We start from the raw sequence: 14,819 nt of genomic DNA on the forward strand, positions 1-14,819 counted from the left end.
ACAAACATATAAAAAATGATTGATTTTTTTTGTGTGTTCTCCTTCAAGTATCCTTGTCGTTGAGCATCGATAAAATCAGGTTACATGACATTGTAGGTCTCTGTGTTAGCTATATAGCCATATAATTAATTTTTTTATTTGAGCTATTTCAAGTCTTTCAACTATAATTTCTTTTGGATGTATGTCTATTTTTTTGTCAAAAATCAACATGTACTAATTGGGTTGTAGATTTTAGCTCGTTCATCGAATTTTGCAACAACTTAGTTTTTAAGAAACTAGACTCCATTCTACACACTTTGAAAAAAAAGTTTTGATTTTAGATTAGTTTTCAATCATTTCTAGGGGAAGCACACAAATATTTCATTTTTTTGGATGTGTCCAATTAAAAAATTCATTAAAAAAAATACACATTATTAAATTACCTAAAGAAATCGGGATAAACTACATAGTGTTAGGTAACTTTTGACTAGAGTGAATAAAGAATTTCAAAAAAAAGTTAAAATTTTAAGGGAACCGCACTTTGTACTATGTTTTTTTTTTTTGAATAAACAGTACCACTTTCTATGGCCCCTTTTCTTGAGGACCTAAAACTAAACTAGTTTGAAAATGAAATAGTAGTTTAGAAACTAGATTCAAAGGACTACTACTTTTTTTTTGTCACATCTTAAAATTTTGAGTGTAACTATCTTCTAATTCTTATTGAAGTTCAAAAATTGTTGATTTCAGAAAAAATGTGTCCACTTATACCCCCCTTTTGGCACCACAACTTGGTGCACTTGTCCCTTTAAGTCTATGGCAAGTTGTATGATTCAAGCTAAGTCTTTTGATCCATCACTTAAAGTCGAAGCTATAAGTAGTGCCAATCATATACTTAATAGATCTCCTCATAATGTCTTAGATGGAATGACTCATTTTGAGGCATGTGGAAGAAAACTAGTTGTAAAACACTTTAGAGTTTTTGGTTGTCCAGCATGGGCACACATATCTTCAAAGGAATGCAAGGCACCATCACCAAGGCCTTGTACTTTCATTGGATATGACGACGGTGTTAAGGCATATAGACTTATGGATCTTGAGACTCATGAGATATTCATAGAGAGGAATGTTCACCTAGCTTATCCTCTAATCCTCTCCATACTTCATACATTGTGGAAACTGATAGTGATTCAACAAATTCAGATATGGGGGATCCTATTGACAGATATAGGAAGAGGTTATAGCATCAACACATTCCACATGCATACATTGCTATAGTGATAGGTTTATGCAATTCAATACAGTTGGGTACACCTTGTCTTCTAGTTCCAGAATCAAGAGATGACTACTTTCAGGTTTGTTTGTAAAGTCCTACATAGCATATTTGGGAGACATCATTGATGATATACATCTTCTCTTTGATGAAGAAGATCCTTCTTCAGTTGTTGTGAAGGAACACTCTGACCCTTCTGTCCATTTTCTACATGATCAGTCTTACCAGGTTGATATAATTGTGGGTCCTTATGCACAGCAGTAGTAGGAGGTCTTTTTATCATTTGAGGAGCTAGTTGGTTCTTTGGGATATGTTTTACATCCATCCTTGCTAGATCTGCACTTGTTCTTTTCAACAGTGTTGGAAGGGGCAACTATTAGTATCGACACAGGGATAGTTGAGAAAGTTTCATAGACACCATTCATCATCAGGATTCTTTCTACACATTGGGAAAGCATCTCATATGTACCTATGACATTTTTTCTTCTGAAGGGGATGAATATTATTTGGCAGTCATGGATCAGCTTCTACATTGGAGCAGCTATCACTGATGGGCTTTCTACATTTGGGGGGGGGGGCTATACATTTGGGGAGGAGGCGGTGGAGGGCGGGACTACCTTGTCTCCTTCCTTCTACTTCTTCTCTTTTATGGGGGGGACCTTTTCCTCTTCTGGGATTGTGTTCTTCTCATACTTCTCTATTGTATATACATAATGTATGTCGTAATGGGGGGGGGTCTTGAGTACTCCATCCATCCATGCATTTGTTTGTCATCTCTCTTTTTGGAGGAGGGTTTTTCCCATGAGGTTTTCCCTCTTTCTCTATTTTCAGAGAAATTGCATTGCTTTTGTACATGGGTACCTAACATGGCCTAGCAGCCAAGACCCATCATGCATTTTCATCTAGCTTTTGAAGTGCATTCCCCTAACTTGCACTTAAAGGGAGGCGTTGGTGTAAATAAGTATTTACTATTTACACTTTAATTAAGTTTACTTAGGTTAATGCATTATTTTATTATTTATTAGTTAGACACCTAGGAGTATGCGTACTCATATGAGTTGTCTTGTTGACAACACAGGAGTCAGGAATTTTTTTATGCACATGGTGTCTACAACATCTCTATACGAGATACACCTTGTCATACTTATCCTCTCATTGATGCGCGTACATTCATGCATAATAGAAGATAATCCACTTCTGATGAACGTGTGCTTAGTTGTTGAGCTTATCTCTTCACTAACTCGACATTCTAAAAGCAAATAAAAGAATAAAAGAAGAGGTTTGCAAGATCAGCAACATCGTTATCGGATAAGCATAATCCCATGTAAACCACCGACGTCAGCACAACTCAATGCTATCAAAATGGCCATATGACCTTGTTAATTGAAGGCCGAAAGGAATATGTTTGACCACACAGTTGCACAATATCTGCAATAAATCCGCCACCCTGCATAGTGACCTATTAAAACGGACGTAATCCAATCCACCATCCTACATGGTAGCCTCTTAAAATGGACGTCAGTCAGTGTATAAATAATCTCATACCTTGACAGCTGATATGCACAGAAACTACTGTTCGAAGAGTTTCGAACAGAAACATGGAAGTGACTGGGAAAATTCTGTTGGCCCTGATATTTGCATTGTATGGGATTTGTCAAGTGCAATATGTTTCTAGTACAAATGTTACATATGATCACAGAGCTCTGGTGATCAATGGGCAAAGAAGAGTTTTGGTATCTGGGTCCATTCATTACCCTAGAAGCACACCGGAGGTATATATATGTCATCCCTTCTCTCTTTTTCATAAAATTTGGGGAAATATAATCTCTTTTTGAGTTCACATTTTACTTGTTAAGGCTTATGAAATGGTTTACTGTTAAGTGTGTTGAATCTTGTAAGCGGACTCCAGAGCCTGCTCTTGTTTTTCTTTTATGAAAAATATGATAGAATGTACCTCATATTTGATGCACGGAGTTGTATGTGGCGTTATTGCTTCTTTTTTCTGGATTTGGATTTGGTTAGAAATGAAATATCATTTGGATTGCATTTCCAGATGTGGCCTAGTCTTATTCAGCAGGCGAAGGAGGGAGGCGTGGATATAATTGAGACTTATGTGTTTTGGAATGGGCACGAGCCCCGACAAAATAAGGTGCTTATATCTTGATTTTTATGTTTTGAATCATTTTCTATTTTTGTTATCCAAGGTAGATTTGATGTTAAGAATGTGGATAGCTTTCCTGCTGCTTGGATTTGCAGACAACAGTCATAGCTGAAATTTGATCTTTGAACTATTTTCTTATGTTTTTAAAGGACTGCTCGTGCTTTAATGTAGCCATTTTTGGTTATCTGAACTTGAGTTGCAGTTCCAGAGGACTTGTCATGCTTAAATGTTCAGTATAATATCTAATAAAATCTGAACTCGGTTATACTTCCCAATTATCATTATGCTACAATCCCACTACAACATAGCATGTTTCCTTGTAGAAACTCTTTGTAACTCTAGCATCTCATTTATACCAAGTCATTTGCATACTTGGACCAAAATCACCTTTTACATTTCCACACTTTCAGTCATTAGATCAAATCATTCTGAATTTCAGATTGTTAGGTCTTAACTTTCGATCCTTTTTTTTTCTGCATCCTGTGATAATCAGTGACCGAGCTACTGACTTCTCACAATTCGATTTTTCCATGGAATGTAGATTATCCTTCTAGCATACTACAATTTTCTTGTTCAAAATGAAAATATCTGACTCAGCTTTCCATGGGTAGCCTTCTAAAGCTTTAATGAACTTGATCATACAGCTGGCTTAGAAGTTTTATCTCAAGTTATGGTACCTTAATTCTCTGGTTGTATTACTTGAGGGATCTTGTTCATTAAATAATAGCTTTCCCTTATTTCTTGCCACAAATTGTGTTTAATAGCCTCTTAACTACTAAATTGTAATGGTATGTTAAAACAAGTAGAAATTATCCTCTATGTCATAAACCTTGGGCACTTTTCCGAATATAGATTGGAGAAGTTTTAAAGCTATGGCTAGAAATGCTGTATTGTGACTACTAGGCAAAAAAAAATCACAAACTTATGCTGCCTATGAACGCATTTTGATGAAGCCCATATTGTTATTATCCATTTTTCGCAGTTCAACTTTCAGGGAAGGTATGATCTGGTGAAGTTCATAAAATTAGTCCAAAAGGCTGGACTCTATGCCCATCTTCGCATTGGTCCATATATTGGTGCAGAGTGGAATTTTGGGTAAGTCTAGCACAGTAGAAGTTATCTATTCACGCAGATGTTTAGAAATTGTAGATGAAATTATTGTTGTTTCAATTGATACAGAGGCTTCCCACTTTGGGTGCACTCTATTCCTGGAATCAAGTTCCGCACTGATAATGAACCATTCAAGGTTGGTGATTGTCTTCTTTATGCAATCTACATATATAGAGCTACTTGTGTCTTGTCTTATTTTGAGATCTAGTAATCTTTGATAAGTAATTACAAGATCTTCTGCAGCTCCATGAAATACTAACTGCATTTCTATTTTTTCTTGATTTTTTGCTTTCTTCGGTAGATCGCGATGGAACGCTGGGTCCGAAGGGTTGTAGACTTGATGAAGCACGAAAATCTCTTTGCTCCTCAGGGAGGACCTATTATCTTATCTCAGGTCATTGTTTTTGAGAGGTTTCTGTATGTTTATTTGGTTTTCTGAAGGGTTGTAGACTTGATGAAGCACGAAAATCTCTTTGCTCCTCAGGGAGGACCTATTATCTTATCTCAGGTCATTGTTTTTGACAGGTTTCTGTATGTTTATTTGGTTTTCTCCAAGATATGTATATTTCAAATTAAAATATGGATGCTCTCTATTTCCATTGCTCATGCATGCTGTAGCCTGGAGATACAAAACAGTAATTTGGATTGCTTTGCAAGAGTTAAAACTCAAACAAAATCCATCAAGTGAATGTGCATGTCTCATGCACTTTTGTAGTGAAACCTATGAGAAAAAGAAAGCATACATGTTTCATTCTAATGCTATTTATCTTGTGCAACAGATAGAGAATGAGTATGGAAACATTGATGGACCATATGGAGAAGCAGGCAAAAGGTACGTCAAATGGGCAGCATCTATGGCCGTTAATATGACGACAGGAGTCCCTTGGGTGATGTGCAAACAAAATGATGCTCCTCCTATAGTTGTGAGTTCATGCTTCAAACCATATCGAACATGTTTCTCTTACAAGCAACTTCTTGTCATGGTTAGAGAAAAAAATTTCTTAATAGTTACATTTATAAATGGACGAATTATATACTTTATTAATTTTCAAAAAATCTAAAATATCATGAATTTTTCTGAAAATTTCAGCATTTGATCTTCATGATCTGTATAGTTTGTAGTAAAAAACAAAAACAAAAATTGGAAAAAAATTACATGTTTTTGTGAATTCAGAAAAAAGTTTTTATTTTGTCTTCAGTACATTTTGTCTGGAGATTAACCTGTCCCTTTATAAATCTCATAGTATAATTAGTTAATACGATTAAAATAAAACTATTCAATAAAGATTGCTTAAATCTAGGCATTTCAACATTTGGTGTAGGTAAATCTATGCAACCCATCTGGCAGGAATGGTACCACATGAAGAACGCACATTAACTTTAGAGAAGTTTTATAGATGCCTACTGGATAATTGTAATTAGACAATATTAGGTACAAATATGTCCTTATCAGACAGACATGGGTCATAATCTGTTTAAAATGATCACATGGGCAAAAATTGACAGTCTGGACCTGAAATACAGTTCTTGATTTTAGTAATATTCAGGAGACAGAACAACCAAATTATAGGGAAAAGTAAGTTTGTGGAGATGGTGTGTTTGAAGATGTATGTTTAGTTACCTCATGGTCATTTAAATAACCTTCTTGTTGAAATTGCAGATAGACACTTGGAATGGATTCTACGGTGACCAGTTTACCCCAGAATTCCCCACAAGTCCTAAAATTTGGACAGAAGACTGGAGTGGCTGGTACCACCACTGATACCGTTTTTCTTAAACTTGAAACAAAGATACAGCCCATATATAATGAGCATCTCTAGATCTTGGAGGAAATTAATTTGATGTTTACTGTAGCACACTTCCAATTGTATTTTTGTCATCTCATTCAAATGGATATTACACGGAGTAAGTTCAAACTCTAAACATATCTTGATGTGCCTTACGTGATACATATTTCTTCATCCAACTATTGGCAGGTTTCGATTTTTTGGGGGTACGGTGCCATCTAGGCCTGCAGAAGACCTAGCCTATGCTGTTGCACGCTGGTACCAGAGAGGGGGTACAATGCAGAATTATTATATGGTATGCATGTCTTAAATAACTGGTTTATGATCCTACTAATTAAGATATATGTATACAGAAATGATCAATCTATTCGATACAAGTAAAATATTCTACATTGTGAAGTCATTATAGTAATAACATAATAAACACCTACTTCTATGGCTGCAGTATCACGGAGGGACCAACTTTGCCCGCACGACAGGAGGCCCTTTTATTTCTACAAGCTATGATTATGATGCTCCTATTGATGAATTTGGTAACTATTCATGCTATCTTACAATTTGTGAATAGTCTTCTGGTAAAATGGTTGAGCATGTTTGCTCGGCCAGGCTTCTCTCTTCTCCCATCTCTTACAGAACCCAAAAGAGTCCCCTTCTTGCAAGTTTCTAAAAAATTGACGTCTGCTAGGACAATTATGCCAAATAATTATGTCTTGAAATTGTTCTTACAACTAAAAACTTCTCATATCCTCATCTAAATGTCTTGTTGACACCTACATGTTCTAAAGTGAAAGCTTGATCATATTTTTTATTTAAAAACAAAAATAGTTCAACATGAAAATAGATTTATTCAATAGAAGGCCCTCTTAGAGAAGAACTTAGAAAGATATTGATCAGCCAAGACATACACAGATCAGGGATGTGTATTCATTTTCTTTTCTATGTTTCTGACACTAATACAGAATAATATTATGGGTGGAAAATGTAAGTTTGCTTTGTATACTTTGTCAATCAAAGAGATGAAATCCATGTATTTCTGATGATATATATCATATTAGAGAAGAAATTTAAGAGAGAAATATTGAAGTCCTAATTTCTTTCTTGACTGTGATGAAATCACATATTTAGGATAAATATCAATTATTCTTATTCCTCTAAATTTGATCTTCTTCCTACGAATTCACTATTACGTACTTCTTAATAGTTAACTTTACCGATGAACTAAAGCTTCCCGTGTCTTTCATTATTTAAACATTCTGAAATTAGGAGCCATGATTATTGCATTCAGTACAGGCAAGTATATGAATTTTTAATCAATGCGAGATCGAATCATAGAAAGTGGATTTATAATTTTTCCTACCAATAGATATTTTTTTCGTAACATTGTACGCATCCTCCAAAACGACAACTGTTTATGCGAGAAAATAAAATGCTACTTGGCGTGACATTCTCAATTAAATAAAAGATTATTTTTTAAAAATTCTGCAGGACTTCTAAATCAGCCTAAATGGGGGCACCTTAAGGAGCTTCACTCGGCTATTAAACTTTGTGAAGGTGCTCTGATTAATTCAGAACCGCAGCTTGTTACACTTGGTCCTCGTCAGGAGGTTAGTTTCATATACACCTTATTTGCATAGTGTAAACTTAAATATTCTTAAAAAGGAATGTGGAGGATCATACTTATGGTTTCAATTTTTTTTAATTTTGCAGGCACATGTTTACTCAGATGGACCAAACATATGTGCAGCATTTCTTGCAAACCTGGACTCTAAAAATGATACAACAGTGAATTTCAATAATGTCTCCTATGATTTGCCGGCTTGGTCTGTCAGCATTCTTCCAGATTGCAAGAATGTCGTTTTCAATACTGCAAAGGTCTAACTTCAGACTCATTATAGATCTGTCCTGGCTTTCATTGGTCAATATCTTTATTACTCATTGCAAGTTATGTTTATTACTACGTAAATTTAAGATATGGGCCTTGGATCGTTTTGGGGGTGTCTTCAATTTTACAATCCAAATGAACTGGATTTTGGTCGTCAAGATACAATATACCCACAAATATGATAGTGTTTTTAGCGTTGTTCTTAGCTCCTCTGTAGTTGGAGGTCCAAGAAGCAATTCAGTTGGTAGCCGTGAAGGATATATGGGAAAACAATAACCTATCTATCTGGGGCCAAGTACGCTAGGTCTGGAAGTTATGTTTCCTGGCTTTCAATTCACTTTGAAAAGGAATTTCTAATGACCTCTCCTTGTACGGTATAATATTCTAACACAGGATCAAACTTAGGGGTTCGTTTTCAAAAATCTGCTTTTTACGTTAATTTTTGTTAGGTTCCTTAGCAGAACATTACAGCTTACAAAGACGAATAACTCACTGAATAATGATTGTCAATCAGAGTCCTTAATAGATGTTCTCTTGATAGATGTAGAAACAAATTTAATCATTTTCTATGTTTCTACATGCAATTATGTAGTCACCATTATCTGGAGTTGGATGTTTAACGTCCCTTTAGTATTGTACCTGATGCCTGCAGGTTAGCGTCCAGAAAACTTCTGTACAAATGAAGCGAGCAAAATCAAAGTTCGTAAACTGGAGTTGGCTAAATGAGCCAATAGGAATCTGGGGGAAGGGTGCATTCAACGAACGTGGATTAGTGGAGCAAATTAATACAACTCGAGATTCGAGTGACTACTTATGGTACACCACAACGTAAGGAAACACCTGTCATGGTTACATTCAATTTTTTTAACTGTTTTCAGAAACAATGAAACAATTCATATTGATGTCTGAAAAAGATATGTCTGTAGTCTTACATGGCAGAACAGAGCATAATGCACCCCTCATTTTTGTCTAAAACTTGCATTGTCGGGATAGTTTCATTTTCCTATAACAGTACATAGTAATTATATAACACATGAAAAATGTATGGCACTGCACTAAAACTGTTAGTCATCCAGGTACTCAATTCTATGATCGTTGCTTCTGTAAACTATATCAAGTATGAAATATCACTAACTTGCTAAATGGTTGCCAGTATTGATGTCGATGAAGAGGCAGCTTCTCACAAGCGTGGTGCTCAGCAAGCTCTTCATATAGTGTCCCGGGGACATGATTTGCGCGTTTTTGTCAATGGAAAGTATAAAGGTAATCAAGTAACCTGTTCAATCTCTTAATTGACTAGGATGTAGAGAAACAGAGAACTGATATGAGACTTCGACATATTGCACATATGTAAGATATTTAGAAAGGATGATAATATCATGAAAGTGGTGGCTTTTATTTTGAATTCACTCCAAGTTCGAAATATAAGCATCTTCTTTGATCTTATATAATTCATGTCATTTATCTCATTTTCAGCAAAGGAAATATTTGCACTATATGGCATTCTGCAGATCTTCTTTTTCACCTATATTTATTGGTGTTTTAAATTTCCTAATTTTTAGCAATCAATGAATTGATAGGTGTTATGTAGATTCAAATTGTAAAAACTTAATTTAGTTTCTTTTCAATTGAACTGATCAAGAACTTTGCAAGCAAATTTGCAAGACATTTGTTTTTAAAATTAATCAAAATTGATTACAAAAATAGGAGTTACCAATAGGTAGCTGTAAAAACTAGTCAGCCTAACCATAAGTACAAAGCAGTCACTAGAAGGCCGATAGAAACATTCATTTTTTAATCTGAACAACTTACTGTATGCAAATTTATATAGAGACATCATTCTGAGGTTCGTTGTTTCATTTAGACAGGATATGGTGATTTTATGCCATCATTTTGCACTGAGTGCCTGTCTGTAGATATTATGTTTTTGGATGTCTATGTCCAGACTTCCTGACCAGATCATTTGATATTAACTATTCAAGCAATGAATCATAGCCAGAAGACAACATGTATCCTTTTAACAAATTATTTTGAACCGTCCATAGGCAGCAGGATCATTAAAATCAAGAACTAAAAGATATGAAGGAACTAATATGGTTTTGTTTTCTTTTTTTAGCTTGCAGCTATATCCCGATAATGTCATAATGTGACTGAACTTTTATTTGTAATTCAAACTTGCAGGAGGTGATTCAGGGGGTTATGACGCTTGGAATATCACGCTGCATCAGCCTATTTCATTGAGGAGGGGAAGGAATTACATTCAACTTCTAAGTGCGACTGTTGGACTGCAGGTTCTCTTCAAAATTCTACATTTACATACTTTTTTTTCTTTTTACCAATTTGTTATTTTGTTCTTTGTAAGGAATTTTTCTTGGGTTAAAATTCAGTTATGTAGTCCGAGAATTAAGAACATTGTTGATCATATGCTTCATGACTTGTTGTTAAGGTTAGTAATTTGTTGTTGGCATACCAGCATTAATTTGCTGGCGAGTCTCTCGTGATTAAAGTAAATATTACATTTGAGAAAAGTTAGTATTCACATTGATAATAGAAAACATGGTCTGCATGATGTCAATAATGCCATTCAAAGTACTAATCTAAATAGGACAACCTTCCCGAAGGTCATAAGAAATACTTCTTGTGCTAGGTTATAAGAAACTAATAACAAGGTTTCTCGACAATAGTGACATGAGTTTTAAATTGAAAATGATTCATTGCAAGTAAGTTCCCCTCTGGAGTAAGTTTATGTACCTAAATTAAACTGGTACTGTCACTTGTTAGCAAATTTTTGTTAGTGGACTCAATTATTCTATTGTTTAGCGTTCAATGTGTACCTTCTTAGTTATGAACTTTCATATGTTACATATATTGTCAAAACTACTTTATTCTGTGGATGCATATTGTTGCTTGCTCTCTGCTTCCATGATATTAATTGACTACTATTTGTTTGTGTCCAGAACTATGGGTCATTTTATGATCTACAGGGTGCAGGACTCACTGAGGTTAAATTGATGGGCTTGAGACACGGGGAAACAGATCTGTCATCGGGAACCTGGAGATATCAGGTTTCGTCTTAAATCCTTCAATGTTACCTGTTTTTGCCGCAAGCTGAAATCTTCATTCCAGTTCGTCTTAAATCCTCCAATGTTACCTGTTTTTGCTGCAAGTTGAAATCTTCATTTCAGTCAGTCTTGGAAAGAAAGCATATTCATTACTAGTAATTGACATTCTTTTTAATATTTTACCAGTATAGGTATTTGGATATGAATCTTGATTCACCCAAAAGTTATCATTCTACAACATTCTGATGTAAAATATGGTATGTAATATGATTTCATCTAACTTTTGTTGTTTTATGATCACACAATGCAGATTGGATTGAAAGGTGAAAAGTTGCAATATTGTAGGGGTAAGACCACTGCTGGGGCACCATGGGCTACAGGAAGACATGTCCCCAAGAATCAACCTATGCTATGGTACAAGGTTAGAAAGTCACTCCTTTTCAATTATCCTCGTGCTCTTAACTTTCCTTAGACAATTGATGTCAGTATTCAGAATAATTGTTCATGAATATTTTGATGGATTAGTCTGGGATTTTAGAATCTTTTAATGCCTTAGTCCATTAAGGCATGAACATCTAACGGCTTTTGTGAATGTCCTGTAAAGCCAACTAGCTTTGTAGATTTACTGAAGATATTAATAGATTCAGTGTTCTTTATGAGAAGCAAGACAGGCTGGAGAAGAGGGATAAGATATACAAGTTCTCCTATACTTCTGAGAGGCTTTACTCTGATTATTGAAATTTAAGGGTCAAATTTTGAATCATCCTCCACTCTGTAACTTTGGCACTGACTAACCAGTTGCAGCCCAAGAAGGAACGCAAAAATGGATAGGAATATTGGATTATAGTTGTCTTTATTGATAGCTCCTCAGGAAGTTCTTGGTCAATTCATTGCTAACCTTCTTCAGTTTGTGACATGTTAATCTGTATATCTCTGTCTAGACTGAACTAACAGGCCTTAAACAAAATTCATTTCAAGTATAATATGCCATATTTGGGACAGATGGGACTCATTTTGACATTCTATTCACAAATGATGTTGTGGGCTTGATGACAGACCACTTTTAATGCTCCAGAAGGCAATGATCCTGTTGCATTAGACATGTCTTCCATGGGCAAGGGAATTGCATGGGTAAATGGACAGAATATTGGACGATATTGGGCCACCAAATTTGCTCCTGAGACTGGGTGTACTAAAACCTGCGATTATCGAGGAACTTACGGCCAAAATAAATGTGCCAAAAATTGTGGCAAACCATCGCAAACACTGTAAGAAATCTAGCATGCCCACTTATAGAAACATAAGGTTTTCATAATCTGTGAAATGATAACTACAGCAAAGTAACTGTGTTGAAGATTTCAGTTTGTAGCTGCACAAAAGCTATACAAATTTATAAAAATCTTCTACACAATCTTTTCAAAAGTTTATGTTTCTGGCTGTGGGTCAAACCCTAGTGTTACCAGTGGTTGTATTTGAAATGGATTTTTCAATTTTGGTTTGTTTAGACATGGTGTACAAATTGCCCTTTTCGCTGAAATATTTTTAGATGCATTTGGGATCTCTTTTACTTACTATTAATGCTTACAATCAAAGGAAATTTTGTTCATTCCACAGATATCATGTTCCCCGTTCATGGATTAAGCCAACTGGCAACATACTCGTGCTCTTTGAAGAGGAAGGTGGGAATCCTGGTAAAATCTCATTTAAGAAACGAATTATAAAGAATTTGTGTGCTCAGGTATCACAAACCCATCTTCCACCGGTGGATTCATGGAAATTAAACAAAAAAATTAGAGCAGAGGGGATTAAACCTAACCCAGAGCTTCAACTAAAATGTCCATCAAATGGGAAAGTCATCTCGTCAATCAAGTTTGCTAGTTTTGGAACACCCGGAGGGGATTGTGGGAGCTTCACACATGGTGCTTGCAAGACCGATACTGCAATGCCCATTATACGCCAGGTTATATTCACTGATTTTTCTACCGATTTTCTTCAATCAAAATTTTGTACTTATAAAGAAAACTATGAGAATGTACCTGTAGCATTTTCCAGAAATCCATTTTGTTTCTCTCTAACATTTCTTTTCTTTGGCTTGTATTGCAGGCTTGCATTGGACGTGCAAGTTGTTCAGTGGAGGTTTCTGAAGAGAAATTTGGAGATCCTTGTGCGGGCATTACTAAGACATTGGCAGTGGAAGCTATCTGCAGCTGATTGCATATTTCTGTAAACTGTTTACAATGTCAGTATTAGCTGGCGGGAAAATAACATTGTTAAGGATGTAATCCCGGTCCTGTGCAAGATGTAATTTTCTTTACCAGAGAATCAATAAAAGTCTGCCCCGGAACATTTTTGGCCACAACATAATGTCTTGGTGTATGTTCAAGAGATGAGATTAACTTCTATAAACCAAGCCTTTTGGCACCATACTATTGCTTTCATTCAATTTTTTCAATTCAGATGACCAATTAGAATTTAAAATATTATAAGAAACTTCAAATGTTTATTTATGTCTTTTTCTAATTTTTCATTATTTTATAAATCACATTTGATTATACTATTTTTGTAGGGAGAAAATTAACAAAAATACAACTTATTTCTAAAAACTCGATGATGCATTAATTACAACTTTATCTTTTTCACATTTGTGACAAGTTGAATAGATTTTTTTAAAAATATATCTTTATCTTCCGCCTGAAAAATGAATGTCTAATCAATATTAATTATCACCATCTATGTTTATTATTAAGTTAAAATATAGAATTAAATGGTTTATATTTCTTATTTTAAATATATTTATCATTTTACATTGATATTTAATTTGGTCAATTGTAAATTGCTATTTCTTAGGTTTACATTATGTTTTATCAGCTCTTATTTTTTAGTTTAAGGCACGAAAGTTAAAAGATTAAAAAAAACTTCAAATGTTTATATCTTTTTCTAATTTTTTATTATTTTATAAGTTACATATTATTTTTCATGGAGAGAAAATTCAATTTTCTTTAACAAAAATACAAATATTTTTTAACAAGTCTATCACGCATTAATGAATGCATAAATTACAACTTTATCTTTTCCACACTTTCCTCATTTGTGACAAGTGGATTAACTTTTTTTGAAAAATTCATTTTTATATTTCACCTCACAAATGAATATTAATCAATATTAATTATCACTATGTGTTTTTTTTAATATAGAGTTAAATGTTTTATATTTTTTATTTTAAATATATTGATTAGTTTTACGTTGATGTTTATTTTTGTCATTTGTAAAATATTATTTCATTAAGTTCACATTATACTTTACTAACTACTATTTTACAATCTTATTCTAATTTTTTTATATACCATTTTACAAATTGTAGAACTAATACTACCCCTCAAACTAATTAGATATTTTGATAGTTTGAATTAAGTAATCAACAATTTATTTTTTTAATCAAATATTTCAACTTAAATAACTAAATTGGTTGAAATGACTAGTTCATTCATTTAATATAATTTCTATTGTTATTTATATATTTCTTAAAATAATATAATTATTAATTTTTTTAAATTTCTTTCAACTCGCT

At 34.2% G+C, this 14,819-nt stretch overlaps 1 protein-coding gene across 2 annotated transcripts; it reads left to right on the top strand.

Annotated features, from left to right (window-relative positions):
- Positions 1–2,801: 2,801 nt before the first annotated feature.
- LOC149528160 (beta-galactosidase 8-like) lies at positions 2,802–13,690 on the top strand. 2 transcript variants are annotated; one of them, XM_089808808.1, is made up of 19 exons: positions 2,802–3,021; positions 3,303–3,398; positions 4,393–4,505; positions 4,590–4,656; positions 4,822–4,914; positions 5,300–5,443; positions 6,181–6,269; positions 6,497–6,602; positions 6,753–6,840; positions 7,793–7,911; positions 8,015–8,179; positions 8,842–9,017; positions 9,343–9,452; positions 10,371–10,480; positions 11,147–11,254; positions 11,562–11,672; positions 12,308–12,519; positions 12,866–13,211; positions 13,355–13,690. In XM_089808808.1, the coding sequence occupies exons 1-19, from the start codon at positions 2,848–2,850 to the stop codon at positions 13,460–13,462; spliced, it is 2,535 nt and encodes an 844-aa protein (XP_089664934.1). In that variant the 5' UTR covers positions 2,802–2,847; the 3' UTR covers positions 13,463–13,690. The 2 variants fall into 2 exon arrangements, with proteins under 2 accessions (XP_089664934.1, XP_089664935.1); XM_089808809.1 differs by lacking the exons at positions 2,802–3,021; positions 3,303–3,398; positions 4,393–4,505; positions 4,590–4,656; positions 4,822–4,914 and adding an exon at positions 4,961–5,028 and having other exon boundaries at positions 13,355–13,687.
- The last annotated feature ends 1,129 nt before the right edge of the window (positions 13,691–14,819 follow it).

The sequence above is a fragment of the Cupressus sempervirens genome, chromosome 11 (genome assembly GCF_028749045.1).
Source record: "Cupressus sempervirens isolate cs-2001-9-10 chromosome 11, ASM2874904v1, whole genome shotgun sequence".
NCBI lineage: Eukaryota > Viridiplantae > Streptophyta > Pinopsida > Cupressales > Cupressaceae > Cupressus > Cupressus sempervirens.

Coding starts and splice junctions, on each gene's coding strand:
- LOC149528160 (XM_089808808.1), top strand. CDS start 2,848: ATGGAAGTGACTGGGAAAATTCTGTTGGCCCTGATATTTGCATTGTAT. Junction 4,915..5,299: donor GACCTATTATCTTATCTCAG/GTCATTGTTTTT, acceptor CTTGTGCAACAG/ATAGAGAATGAGTATGGAAA. Junction 11,673..12,307: donor AACCTATGCTATGGTACAAG/GTTAGAAAGTCA, acceptor GCTTGATGACAG/ACCACTTTTAATGCTCCAGA.